Source organism: Aegilops tauschii, chromosome 4 (genome assembly GCF_002575655.3).
Source record: "Aegilops tauschii subsp. strangulata cultivar AL8/78 chromosome 4, Aet v6.0, whole genome shotgun sequence".
NCBI classification, from domain to species: Eukaryota; Viridiplantae; Streptophyta; class Magnoliopsida; order Poales; family Poaceae; genus Aegilops; species Aegilops tauschii.
The window spans coordinates 169,347,443-169,362,543 of NC_053038.3; the positions used below are offsets into that span (position 1 = coordinate 169,347,443).

The 15,101-nt window shown below is 49.2% G+C and overlaps 1 protein-coding gene and 1 long non-coding RNA gene across 2 annotated transcripts in view; both read left to right on the top strand.

Moving 5' to 3' along the window:
* Positions 1-4,199: 4,199 nt before the first annotated feature.
* Positions 4,200-4,883, top strand: LOC120962489 (uncharacterized). The gene is made up of 2 exons (XR_005753248.3): positions 4,200-4,518; positions 4,598-4,883. It is a non-coding gene; the product is annotated as an uncharacterized lncRNA (long non-coding RNA).
* Positions 4,884-13,183: 8,300 nt separating this feature from the next.
* Positions 13,184-15,101, top strand: part of LOC109751373 (protein LOWER TEMPERATURE 1) — a 29,038-nt gene continuing 27,120 nt past the window's right edge. The window contains exons 1-2 of the mRNA XM_020310273.3: positions 13,184-13,481; positions 13,617-13,662. Coding sequence (XP_020165862.1) covers positions 13,338-13,481; positions 13,617-13,662 — 190 coding nt within the window. The 5' untranslated portion in view covers positions 13,184-13,337. The remainder of the gene's footprint in view (positions 13,482-13,616; positions 13,663-15,101) is intronic.

Here is a 15,101-nt window from a genome sequence, read left to right on the forward strand (position 1 = left end):
AACAACAAACTTGATTTCGAGTTTGTGTCGTACCCATGGTTCCAATAACCTTTTCGCTTCATCATTCCTTTGACTCGACGTCATCGCCAATCGATTACATCTTCATGGAATCTCTCGACAAATGTGTCGTGATCATCTTGAGCATTCTGAGCTCTTCCAGAATATCAATTGAATTCATGATGAGAAAGACCATCCTTGCCCTCGATGATTTGTGTTATCATCGACCACTTTATTGCCTTCCCTCCAACACAAACTTGTTCGTGTTTTGTGTTATACCTTGAGTTCCTTGCTACCCATCATTTGTTCTTCTTTACCTTGGAGTATTACCATCTTTTATGTCAAGAATGTCGTGAGAGTTTCACCACCTCTTGAGAATTCTTGATACAAGTGATACTTCTCACCATCACCATTCCTTCTTGTTCCCCGTGTTGATTCTAACCGGGATTCCAACAAGGGAACGATGCTACTTGGATTCTGTACTTCTAGCAACCCTATTGCTTTGAAGTTAATGGTTGATAGTTCATTCTTAGACTATTGGTTATTGAATCACCTTTCTAACCTTGATCATGGTACCTAAGCCCATATTTCGGGTGCACCTTTCAACCAATGTTTAATTGTGTATGTTTCCTCGAGCATACATCATTATACCATTTGAACTGACAAATGTTATCTCCTTGTTTACATACTTGTGGAAATCCATCTTTTGGAAATCTCGATGAATTGTCGATGAGTCCATCAGCCACCCCCTTATCCTCTCCTTGGGTTAATGATGAACTCTTGTTCAGAACTCGCTTCCATAGTTCATGTCCCGAGAATCTTACAATGCCATCTCGTCAGTCTGTGTCACACCTTTTCTTCTTAGGCATACTGAGTCTGAGGTATCTGACACCAATCAGATCTGAATCTCGGTCAGATATGATGGTTGGAACATTTTCCAAGAGTCATAACATTGGTATTTATATAACCCAGTAAGGTGATGTCATGCCTAGCACCCCTGGCCAGAGGACCTATTGTTATAGTTCCCTTCTTAGCAAGGTTAGCGATTCTTCCGTGAGGAAATCGTAAGACTTATTCTATAAGTTGTTCCTGATGGATCCTTTATGCATCCAAATTCTGACCCTTACTTGATGACTATGTCAATGCTATCTCGAAGCATGTATGTGGTACTCTGATCATTGATAAGAACATTTGAAGCGCCATGCTAAATTTACTTTATCAATTATTCAAACACCGTTGTTTGGGTAATGTCATGAACTTCCTCTCCCCTAACCTAAATGGTTTTCTACGTTATATCCTGTCATGGATATCATGCTCTGCTTGTCCTTGGGAAGGATATACCCCTGAAGCATGTGTTTAAACACATTTTCCTTTCCATTGTTCTGTTTAATCTGATAATCGCATTTTCCTTTCCATTGTTTTGTTTAAACCTTTCTTGTAATCTACTTAACTAAGCAGTGGGAATTCCCTGCTTAGGTAAGCACCTCGTTGTACCACTCTGTCGTTAAAACCCTGTTAATATTGTTGATAACATTCCGGTAACCACCGATGGACGAGAACTTTACCTATTGGTCTGCCTCGTTCAACGAGCAGGAAGATGGTTCTCTTCGTCCCTCGCCCTTGGTACCGACGTTGCCGACATAATTGATAGGCTATCCTCTGACATGCCTTGTTATCATGACTGTGCAAAATATCACCGCCCTTTCTACTTTTAACCCACATGGTGGGCCCATAACCCACAGTTCCACAGGATCGAAACCTGACTCTCCTGTACACCCCCTGTTTCTCTAGTTATTCCTCGCGCATGACCTCGTATGTAATTCACGAGCCACCTTCCTAGTGACCTATTATGGTAGCAGATGCAATACTTATTCTCGTTGCTCTGAACCCCTTTTCCCACTCTGTTTCAGGCAACGAACGATTGCATGCCCGCTCGAAACTTCTCATGCTACCTTCGATATTTTATTAAGTTTCAATTCAAGAATTACTTTCCTCCACCTTCCCCGATGTTATCTACCAGATAGACAACCTTACAAATGTGCGTTCTCCCGTAATACCCCCTTGTTCTTTCGTAAGTGCGATGGAGTTCCCTAAGAAAGGATGGCAACTTCATCATGATGCATTGATGCATAGGAATGAAGAAATCAACTCTATGGATCGATCTCTTCGAGAAAAGCAACCAAGACCGAGAAGACTCGATAGAATTTCGTAACCACATCTTTCCCCTTACTCTACCTCTTAAATCTCAGGACGAGATTTCTTGTAGTGGAGGAAGTTTGTGACGCCCGGATAATTAAGCTACAGTGAACCTCTGCTAATGATGCCACGTCACCTCCGTTACTGTTGCTAATCTTGCGTTAGTTAAAAACCGATTCAAAATCCAAATTCAAAATCCAAATTCAAAAACAATTCAAACAATTAAAGTTTTCAAAAGTCAAAACTAAAATGTTCTTATTGTGAAAAATAATTCATAAGATATATTGGTGGAGAAACCAAGTCTTTATAAAATGTTTAAATGCACTAAACTAATTAAAACAGTAGCTAAAACATTAAATAAATGCATTTTATAAATTATAAAATATTAAAACATTTTATTTAGGGGCCAAACTTTTTTAAGGCAGTGGGTTATTCAAAGACATTGATTTAGGAGCTATTGCCATATTTTACAAAACTAAAGAAATTAAAAGTAAAAAGAAAACAGAAAAGTTAAATACAAAGAAAAGAGGAGATACTAAATCTGTTGTGCACTTACCGGCCTGCCACTACAGTGTCGGCCCAGCCCACACCCCCGCTCGTCTACCTCCTGTTCACCGCACCCTCCGTGGACGAACCGAGCGCGTCCATGGTCGGGGATTGCCACGCGCCGGCCATCCGAGCCTCCCCGGCGAGGATAAGGCCGCCCCCGACGCCTAGGGTTTCACCCGTGTCCACTCCCCATCACAGTTCCCCCCTCTCGTCCCAGATCCTCCTCTGCGAGCTCACCCGAACGACGCCGTCGCCTTGGCCGCACCATAGCCGTGGCCATCGTCATCCCCGCGACTCGCGAGCACGCGCACGGGCTCCGCCGAGCTCCGCTACTCCCTCTGCATCCCCGAGCTCGAGCTCTACGCCACCGCAGCCTCGGGATCGAGCCCGTCTTCATCCACGACCGTCGGCGCTCCTCCGGCGGATGTCGCCGTTCAGCTACTCCTAAGCTACCGCCGACCCCCGTGTGCCTCCCCGGTGAGCTCCACCTTGTTTCCCCTCCCCCTCGATCGGCTGCTGCTGCTGCTAGCTCCGCCATGGCCGAAGCTCACCGCAAGCGCTAGCTTCGTCGTCGCGCGAAACGCCGCTGCTGCTTGCCCTCGAGCACGACCACGTGTTCCTAGACTCCCTAGGAGTCCAACGCGACCGCCCACGCGCCTTCTCGTGCCCCGCAGTCTTGCCCCCGACCTTGCCCGATTCCGGCCGCCGCCCTCACCACTCGCCGCCGTCGTTACAGCCCGCCCCAACCCTAGCCGAAGCCACCAATGGATGCGCCGCTCCGGCCCCGTCCGAACGAGCCCAACCACGGCTCGAACGGTAGCCCATAGCAATTTTCCGGCGAGGCCGAGGCCGCTCCGCCGTTGTTTTGGCCGTCGCCCTGGCCACGCCCTGCCTCGCCCGGGGTCGCGCTCGTCGCGACCGCTGCCACTGCCGCGACCTGCCCCCGCCTCGCCGCTGCTGCCGGTTGCTCCCGCGCTCGCCCTACTGCTTCTTCTCCTTGCGTTGCTGCTGCTGCTACTGCGTTGCTGTTGCTGCTGCTTGCTGCTCTCCGGCCGCCGGTGCTTGCTGCTGCTCACTGCTGCTCCTAGCTGCGCCGCGCCGCAGCCTCCCAGTGCCCGTTGCCACTGCTCACTGCTAACTGCTGCGTGCTGCTCAGAGTTACCGTCGCTGCTGCTTATGTCGCTCCTGCTCTGTACTCTACTACTACGTGCTAGCCATGGCAAGCAACCAATGCGCAGCCAAGGCATTGCTTGCCGGCTCAATTAGTAGGCCTATTAGTTTAGGGAAACGGTTCGGTTCGGCGCACCGGCCGAACTGGGCTGGTCCCTCCTCGTCGCGCAACGCGCGCACACACACGTGGACCCATGTGGCCGCTTAACCACCGCTCGTCACAGAAACCTCATCCTCACCCCCACGCGAATATCTATCCAGTTCCTTCCCTGGCCGCTCTTCTCTCTGTCTCTCAATCACCACAATCCCAATGCCGGTGACTGTGCTTGAGGTGCGCCGAAGCCGACGCGAGCGAGGAGCTGCGTCCATGAAGCGCCACCACGACAAGCTGCGCCCGCGGCCACGGCGAGCTGCGCATATCAAGCGAGGTCGTGGAGCGGCCGGCTTGCGGCGGAGGCTGTTTGTGTCCTCGGCCCGACAACGATGAGCAGAGGTGATGCGCTGGGACCCGGTGCTGGAACCGACATGGGGATTTGCTTCAACCAGCACCGGGATTTGCTTCAATGGCGAGGATGGTGGTGGACGGCGACAACGGTGGCCGTCGTGGTAAGTTGTTCTTTTTTTAATTTTTGCTGGAACTACTTTCGAATTTTGCTGGAACCATTTTCTCGATTTGCTGCAACAGGAGGGGACAATGTCGGGCGACCATGGCCGCGGGTGCCGTGATTTTTGCTGCACAGATTTTTTGCTGGAACCAGCATTTTGACTTGTTGCAATCGGCAAGGATGGTGCTGGGGCGGCTACGACGACAACGCCGTGATTTTTTTTGCTGCATTGATCTTTTTTCTTCTTCTGAGGAACCATTTTTCATTTTTGTTGGAACTATATCAATTTTTTGTTGGAACCATGTGTGTTTTTTGCTCGAACCATATCAATGTATTTCGCTGGAATCATAGTATTTTTGCTGCAACGACATTATTGTTTGCTGGAACCATATTAATTATTTGTTGGAACCATGTGTTTTGCTTTCAAGCTGGCATTGCTTTGTTTTTTCTGCTGCAACCGACGAGCGGCGATGCTGACGGCGAGCGACGAGCGTTGGGGAACCAGCGGAGCTTCCAGGTCGCGTGGGCATAGAGGTCGCACGGGCATGGATCGATGGCACTTTTTGTGTTTTGTTTCCTTTTGCGTGTGGGAAAGGACAAGAAAGGGGAAGGAAGAGGAGGCGAGATCTGACGGTTCGCTACTTCCAAATCGGATGGCTAGCAGCGGACCGGCCGAAAGTTTAGGCCGGTTCGCCGGCGCCTATCGTTGCCCATTAGTTTAGGCTAATTTATAGGAGTTAATTAATCTATGCCAATTACATGTGGACCACCCATTTTATTTTGACCCATATTTTATCTACGTGTCACTTACATGTGGGTCACACTTCCTTCGACTAGGTCAACTGTCACGCCCAATATGCGACCCTATCCAAAAGGAACTCGAAGGTCCCACCAAGGATAGACCCGCATATTGAAACGCTTTTGCAAGGTGGATATCATTACATCAACATTACATAATATTTGGGGATACATACAAGGCATACAAATGACGCAAGAATACATCAATACCACATACATAAGATCAACATCCGACTACGGATGAAACATAAACAGAAACTCAACGACAACCACCCTGCTAGCCCAGGCTGCCGACCTGGAACCTATCCCCTGATCGAAGAAGAAGCAGAAGAAGAACTCCAAACAAGCGAACATCGCTCTCGCGTCATGATCATCGCATAACCTGAACCTGCAACTGGTGGTGTAATAATCTGTGAGCCACGAGGACTCAGCAATCCCATTACCATGGGTATCAAGACTAGCAAAGCTTAAAGGGAAAGGAAGGGGTAAAGTGGTGAGGTTGCAGCAGCGACTAAGCATGATATGGTGGCTAACTTACGCAGAGGAGAGCGAGAAGAGAAGCAAAGGAACGGTCGTGAAACTAGCAATGATCAAGAAGTGATCCTGAACTCCTACTTACGTCAAACATAACCCAGAAACCGTGTTCACTTCCCGGACTCCGCCGAGAAGAGACCATCACGGCTACACACGCGGTTGATGCGTTTTAATTAAGCTCAAGTGTCAGGTTATCTACTACCGGATATTAACAAATTCCCATCTGCCACATAACCGCGGGCACGGCTTTCGAAAGATAATACCCTGCAGGGGTGTCCCAACTTAGCCCATGATAAGCTCTCACGGTCAACGAAGGATATTCCTTCTCCCGGGAAGACTCGATCAGTCTCGGAATCCCGGTTACAAGACATTTCGACAATGGTAAAACAAAATCAGCAAAGCCGCCCGATGCGCCGACATCCCGATAGGAGCTGCACATATCTCGTTCTCAGGGCAACACCGGATGAGACATCCTACGAGTAAAACCAGACCTCGAGTTTCCACGAGGGGGCCCCGCAGTCTACTCAGTTCGGACCAACACTTAGAGAAGCACTGGCCCGGGGGGGTTAAAATAAGATGACCCTCGAGAGAGCGACTCCCTAGGGAAAAGAAATAGGCTAGACAAATGGTAAAACCAAGGTTGGGCCTTGCTGGAAGAGTTTTATTCAAGGCGAACTGTCAAGGGGGTCCCATAAATCACCCAACCGTGTAAGGAACGCAAAATCCGGGAACATAACACCGGTATGACGGAAACTAGGGCGGCAAGAGTGGAACAAAACACCAGGCATAAGGCCGAGCCTTCCACCCTTTACCAAATATATAGATGCATTAATAAAATAAAAGATATTGTGATATCCCAACATAAACATAATCCAACATGGAGCAATCTTCATCTTCACCTGCAACTAACAACGCTATAAGAGGGGCTGAGCAAAGCGGTAACATAGCCAAACAACGGTTTTCTAGGAAGGGTGACAAAGGTTAGAGGTTCATGGCAATTTGGGAGGCTTGAGGAACAAGTGAATAGGTAGCGCAGCAAAGCGATAGAACGAAGCAACTAGCATAGCAATGATAGTAATGAGATCCAAGGTGACAGTCATCTTGCCTGAAATCCCGCTAGGAAGAAGAACGAATCCATGAAGAAGATGAAGCCACGAAGACGAACGAATCCTCACGATCGCAACGACACGGGAACTATCGAGAAGAAGCACACAACAAGGTAAACACACCACACAAGAACAAGGCATGATGCTCAACCAAGTATGATGCATGACGAGGCTATATGAAGCTACTCATGAAAAGAGATGATGCATACAAGAACAACACATCAAGGCAAGTTTAAATGAGGCCGGAATCAACATATAACAAATCCGGTAAGTCCTCATATGCAAATTTCGAAATTGGTACAGAACTGAACAAGCATTAAGTTGAAGTTGTTAAACAGCAAGTTAAAGAGCACCATGATGATCTACACGAAATTCTAGTCAAGTTACATATAAGGTTCATTAGATTCGGAGCTACGGCCTAGAAGATATGAGCAAAACAAGTTAAACATGGCATTGATGCAAAATGCATACAAACATCAAGCAAACACCTCAAAACAAGGATGTAACATGATAATGTGAGACTACATGCAAAACTAAGCAAGTTTCATATAGAGCACGCTCGAAACGGAGCAACGGTGCAACACATACACTCCAAACAAGACATAGCAACAATCTGTCCAAAACAACAACTAGGCATATAGCAAGCATCAAAACAATATGCTACAGCAACCCAACATGAAAACAAAAGGCATGGACATGATGTATAGGTAAAGCACAACAAAACATGAACACTGAGCTAACTCTAGAAATCACTAGAACATGCTCAAAAGGACATGGCAAGATTGCAAAATAATAGCAGGTTCACAGACTTAGCAGAAATACTGGACATGACAGAAATAACATCAGGTAGCAATGTTCAGGGCATGAAATCAACATGCTACAAGAACTTAACATGGCAAAACAAGGCATGGCATGAATCTACTCAAAGCATATAACAAAAGTCCCTTACTGACCATAAGCCAAAAAGGACCAGAAGATATGATGGCAAGCATGTAAACATAGCAAGTTTCGTTATCAGGTTTCAGACTTAGCAGAAAACAGAGCATGGCAGAAATATTAATATGTAGGCATGTTGGTGAGCTTGATGCACTCACCACAAAGCAATGCATGACAAACCAAGCATACCTACAGCAAGATAGCATGTTTATGAAGCTAACCATGGCAATAACAATAGCATAGCATGTATGGATCAACTACAATAAGCTTGGCAAAAATGAATATCATGTTAAGAATCTGCCAGAAATATATTATAGCAAAAGTAAAGCAAGATTGAGACATGCTAGGGCACTCTATAATTGCAAACAATTGCAGTAATGGATCAATTAGAACTATAGCTACAAAACATCCTTACTGAACATCTCCAAAATATGCATGGATCCCTCTGTAGCATCAAGTTTACATGGCAACAAAATTACAGCAGACAAGGACTTACAGAAATCACTCTGAAATCAGAAACATTACGGTACCTACTTTGCATGCTTGTGCTAGTCACTACAGAGATCACAAAAATACATGGCATATACCCTTGGAAAGATGGCATGGCATACTTCAAAACACATGTAGAGCTCATGCTCAAAAGATGCACAGAATAAATGATACAAAAATGACAAATCTCCAAGTTCTGATAAGAACCAGAGAATAACAGCAACTAGCAATCTTGAAACGAAGATTTGGGCATCAAGATGACCTCTAAAGAACATGGTGCAATTGAACAAAATGAAGAGTATCACGAGACGAACAATTTGACATATTACACGCGCGAATCGGAGCTACATGCAAGAAGTTACGATGTAGAAAACATGGCATGATAATGATAAAGTTCCAGGACTTGGAATATTCTCGGGGTCAACCTGCGGGCACTGTAGCACTGGATCGAGGGCAGTGCTCGAGCTCGGGCCCGATGCGCCGGAGGGAGGAAGGAGAGGCGCGGCCGGGCGGCGGCCGGGGCCGGCTCGGAGCGGCGGCGGCCGGCGAGGAGCCACGGCAGGGCGGCGGAGCACGGGAGGCGAGGTGCGGCCGGATCGGGCCGGCGCTGGTGGCGGGCAGAGGCGGCGACGGGAGGAGGCGCAGCGGCGGCCATGGACGGCGGAGGCGTGGGCCGGCCGGGGCGCACGGCGGCGCGGGCGGAGGCCGGCGGCGGAAGTCGCCGGGTGGCGGCGGCGACCGACGGAGGGAGGAGCGGGCGCGCGGGGAGGCGAGCGCCTCGGGGCGGCGGCGGCTCGGGCCCGCGCGGGCCCCGGATGGGCTCCGCGGGCCGCGGCGGCGGTGGAACGGCGGCGGACAGGTGTCGCACCCGGATTCGTCGCGGGGCGGTGGCGGACATGTCCGGTGGGAGGAGAAAGCGTCCGGCGGCGCGAGGGGAAGGAGGCTAGGGTTCATCTGCGCGAAAAATCGGGGAGGGACACCTATTTATAGGTAGAGGGAGCTAGGAGAGTCCAAACGAGGTGCGGTTTTCGCCCACGCGATCGTGATCGAACGACCGAGAGCATGGCGGAGACTTAGAGGGGTTTTGGGGCTGTTTGAAAGGGGGTTTTTCTGCAATACCAAAACGGACTTCGCGGTTACCCGGTTAACCGTTGGAGTACCAAACGACCTCCAAATGGAACGAAACTTGACCGGTGGTCTCCGGGTGGTATACCAAGGCCACTTGACAAGACTCGGTCCATTCCGAGAAAGATTGACACCCGCACACGAGAGAAAACAAGAGGGGGCACCGGGGAGATAGGAGCGCCGGATTGTAAAACGGACAACGGGGAAAATGCTCGGATGCATGAGACGAACACGTATGCGAATGCAATGCACATGATGACATGATATGAAATGCAGATGATGACATGGCAAAATGCAACACACAAGCAAATGACATGGCAACGTCAGCGAATAACTGGCAGACACCTGGCGCATCGGATCCGGGGCGTTACATCAACCCCACCCCCACTGGCCCCACCATCATGCACATAGGCTAGGGGAACACTAGGTAACAAAAGTGTTTGCTGTTCTATTTTCGAATTAAAAGGAATTTCAGTAATTCTAGAAAATGAATTAAAACTTTAAAAATTAATATAAAATAATCCGTAACTCGGATGAAAATACTTTGTACATGAAAGTTGCTCAGAACGACGAGACGAATCCGAATATGCAGTCTGTTCGTCCACCACACATCCTTAGCAAAGCAAACATGCAACTTTCCCCCTCCGGTCCGTCTGTCCGAAAACGCGAAACACCGGTAATACTTTCCCGGATGTTTCCACCATTCGCTAGTATCGCCTACTACCGCGTTAGGGCACACCTAGCACCGCTCGTTTTCATGTCTTATATCATCATGCTTATGTTTGCATTTTATTTATTGTTTCTTCCCCCTCTTCTCCGGTAGACTACGAGACTGACGCCGCTGCTGGTGCCCCGATCGACTACGTTGTTGACGACCCCTCCTTGCTAGAGCAACCAGGCAAGCCCCCCCTTGATCACCAGATATCGTCTATTCCTTCTCTCTACTGCTTGCATTAGAGTAGTGTAGCATGTTACTGCTTTCGGTTAATCCTATTCTGATGCATAGCCTGTCATTGTTGCTACAGTTGTTACCCTTACCTGCAATCCTAAATGCTTAGTATAGGATGCTAGTATTCCATCAGTGGCCCTACATTCTTGTCCGTCTGCCATGCTATACTACTGGGCCGTGATCACTCGGGAGGTGATCACGGACATATGCTATATACTTTATACTGTTACATTACTTATGATATTGTTCGAAGATGGGGGCTGAAGGGGCAGATGGCTCCATCCCGGTAGATGTGGGCCTGGGTTCCTGACGGCCCCCGACTGTTACTTTGTGGCGGAGCGACAGGGCAGGTTGAGACCACCTGGGAGAGAGGTGGGCCTGGCCCTGGTCGGTGTTCGTGGTTACTTCATAATAACACGCTTAACGAGATCTTGGTATTTGATCTGAGTTGGGTCGTTGACCTTATACGCACTAACCGCCACATGGGACAAGATATGGGCAACCAGCGTCATGGTATCAGCCGAAGCCTTCGTGACGTCAGCGACTGAGCGGCGCGCGCCAGATTGGACTGGAACGCCTGCTCTTGTATTAGGGAGGCTAGGTCTGCTTCCGGCCGCGTATGCAACGTGCAGGTGTGCAATGGGCGATGGGCCCAGACCCCTGTGCGCATAGGATTTAGACCGGCGTGCTGACCTCTCTGTTGTGCCTAGGTGGGGCTGCGACGTGTTGATCTTTCAAGGCCGGGCATGACCCAGGAAAGTGTGTCCGGCCAAACGGGATCGAGCGTGTCGGGTAATGTGGTGCACCCCTGCAGGGAAGTTTATCTATTCGAATAGCCATGATCCTCGGCAACAGGACGAACCGGAGTTGTACCTTGACCTTATGACAACTAGAACTGGATACTTAATAAAACACACCCTTCTAAGTGCCAGATATAACCCGGTGATCGCTCTCTAACAGGGCAACGAGGAGAGGATCGCCGGATAGGATTATGCTATGCGATGATACTTGGTGAACTTACCATCTACTCTCTTCTACATGCTGCAAGATGGAGGCTGCCAGAAGCGTAGTCTTCGACAGGACTAGCTATCCCCCTTTTATTCTGGCATTCTGCAGTTCAGTCCACCGATATTGCCCCTTTGCACAGATACCCATGCATATGTAGTGTAGATCCTTGCTTGCGAGTACTTTGGATGAGTACTCACAGTTGCTTTGCTCCCCCTTTTCCCCTTTTCCTTTCTTCCTGGTTGTCGCAATCAGATGGTGGAGCCCAGGAGCCAGACGCCATTGTCGACGATGACTCGTACTACACCGGAGGTGCCTACTACTACGTGCAGGCCGCTGATGACGACCAGGAGTAGTTTAGGAGGATCCCAGGCAGGAGGCCTGCGCCTCTTTCGATCTGTATCCCAGTTTGTGCTAGCCTTCTTAAGGCAATCTTGTTTAACTTATGTCTGTACTCAAATATTGTTGCTTCCGCTGACTCGTCTATGATCGAGCACTTGTATTCGAGCCCTCGAGGCCCCTGGCTTGTATTATGATGCTTGTATGACTTTTTTTAGAGTTGTGTTGTGATATCTTCTCGTGAGTCACTGATCTTAATCGTACACGTTTGCTTGTATGATTAGTGTATGATTGACTCGGGGGCGTCACATGAGGGTTCCAGCGGCGGCGGCGGCCGAAAAACACCGTTGCCCCATAACCCAAGAGAGCGGGGAGCGGCGAAATTCCTCACCGGCTTGCCATCGCGAGGAAACTTCTTCTCAAGTTCCATCTCTTCCAATCTGGTACAGACCCCCCCCCCGTCGCTGTTGAGGACGACGACCCCGCCCTCGTCGCGTCCGCGGCGCCGGCCTTGATCTCCTCATAGGCCCGGCACTGGCGCTTCACCTGCTCGCGGACGTAGTCCGCCTTTGCCCACTTGAGGGCGGTCTCATCGGTGGCGGCCATCTCCGCGTGCTCCTTGACGGGGAGCAACCCCGACTCGGTCTTCGGTCGGACAAGGCGGAGGGAACGAGGGGAGGGGCGGCCGCCCTCGTTGATGACGAGGGCGCCACGGCGGGTGCGGCGACCAAGCGGCGTCTCATGCGGCTCCGGCTTGACGGGGCGGAGCGCCGGCGACCCGGAGGAGAGCGAACCGGAGCCCGACGATGAGGAGGCCGCCGCCTACATTCGCCGCGGCGTCCAGGAACTACCGCGGCGGCGAGAGAAGGACGGGGGCGCCGGGTACTCGAGGCGCGGCGTGTGCCGGTCTCGATGTGGTCGAGGACGGCCTCGAAGGTGCGCCCGGGCCGTCCAACCCCCCGCGCGTCGGCGACCCTGGTCAGGGGTGCAGCAGGGACGGCGGCGGCTCCGGCGAGACGCAGGGCGGCGGCGGCGGCGACGACGGCGGCGACTACACCTGGTTCTACAGGCTCCAGGAACTACCGCGGCGTAGTAGTTTGTTTTCTGTTTTTTTAATAAATTTGAATGAAATCGCCGAGTTTGTATTGTGTTTGTACAAATTTGAATCAAATCGCCGAGTTTGCGCTGATTTGGGGGCGACCTGGGGCGTCGACTGAGAACGCAATCGCTTCCACGCCGAAAGTAAACGCCGATTCAGTCCCAGACGGCTCTTTTTCAACATCCTGAACGCCGGCTCTTTTTCAACATCCTGAACGCCGAACGGCTGGAGATGCTTTAAAAAAAAACCCTTTTATTAGTAGGTATAGGTATAGATCATATAACAACTATTTTACATCTTCAAATTTGCGTCATGTAAGTTCTAAATAGTTTTGGGCGAAGATCGGATGATGGAGTCGCTCGCGTTGGCGACATAAATTAACGAACGTCGTTCGCTCCCTTTTCCGAATTAGGAAAGAGTGAGAAAAAGGAGAGAACTCCATGGCAGCCGAGGGTTCCGGCGGCGGCGGCGGCGGGCGGAAAACACCGTTGCCCCATAACCCAAGAGAGCGCGGAGCGGCGAAATTCCTCACCGGCTTGCCATCGCGAGGAAACTTCTCCTCAAGTTCCATCTCTTCCAATCTGGTACGGAGCACCCCCCCCCCCCCCCCCCCCCCCCCCCCGCGATCCCCACCACAAAACCAAAACCCGCGGATGATTATGTTCCCTGGACGTTGTGAGAGGCTTCTGAGACCATCTTTCTGCCTATGATCTGCGCAGGGAGGCCTCAGGGTTTATGTCTGCGAGCACGACACAAATCCTCCAGGTCAGTAAGACCTTGCAATTGTCCATTTCGATTTGGTCGTTTTATGTTAAATTTTACTTTTAATTCAGGTTAATGGTGAAGGGTATGAGGGAACTTTATGGATTAGAAGCTGTATGTAGGGTTCAGCAACTTCTGTGAAATTAGAATTTTGGCTCTAGGGTTTGCTGGTCTCTTCTTGCTTCAGTGTGCATTCGATGAAAGTTTTGTTTGTTTGAAATGTCCGCTGCGAGCGTGTTAATTTTTTTTTTTTGGCAGTGGCTGCTGTGAGCGTGTTTACGGAATGTGCATTGGTTCAGAGTTCAGACGGCTGCCGTCTGTAGCCTGCGTCCACGCCACCTGTAGATTGCAGTGTAGACAACACATACAGCAGGGTGACTGTTTGGCTGGCTGTGATACTCAAACGACCTGTAAATAACGCTAACCAACTGAAATGATATCTTTTGGGGTCTGACGTGTGTTTTGCATATGACCTGATCACACTTGCCTAATTAAACATATTAGTACACAATGCACAAAAAAAGTACACATGCTACTACGAAAATAGTGATTCATGTGTTTATGCATGGCCTTTGTCCTTGGAAGCATGTGTACGTGAACTATATAAAATGCAACAAAAATAATATATAAGTTTGAATTGTTACAAAATTATTACATATGGGAATCTTTAATGGAAAAAATAAATATATAAAGGATTATTCAAACTAGTTATAATTATCCACTTGTTACCAGACTTTTGCCAAACATGCTCGACCAAATCTTGTTTGAGTTTCTGATGTGTTGGCCTAGCATGAATAGATGAATTCGTTTGTAGTACATCTGCAAAACAGATGTTGGGGCCACGATTGACCTCCTTCGGTGAAGTGGAAGATGCTCTAGGATTTCTGTCCAAGTCCAAAGTGATGTGAACCATTTCTCCCTCATCTTGAACAATCATGTTATGAAGAATGCAACAAGCTTCCATGATTTTATCGACAAAAGAACGCTTCCACAGGCGTGCTGGACGTTGCACGATGTTAAAACGAGATTGCAATACACCAAATGCCCTTTCAACTTCTTTCCTTGCCCCTTCTTGATGTCGGGTAAACAACCTGTCAATCTCTATCTGAGGCAGCAGTATAGTCTTCATGAATACAACCCATTTTGGATATATTCCGTCTGCAAGGTAGTACCCTCTATCATATTGCACTCCATTGACGGTGAACTGTACCCGTGGAGTCTCTCCTTTCAACTCTCAGATGAACAAAGGTGACTTGTTAAGCACGTTAATATCATTGTTTGAGCCAACCACACCGAAATAAGCATGCCATATACAAAGGTCGTGAGAAGCAACCGCTTCAAGGATCATAGTAGGAACGCCGTGATCACCGCGGGTAAATTGTCCTCTCCATGCATGAAGGCATTTCTCCCATGGCCAATACATACAGTCGATGCTCCTTAAC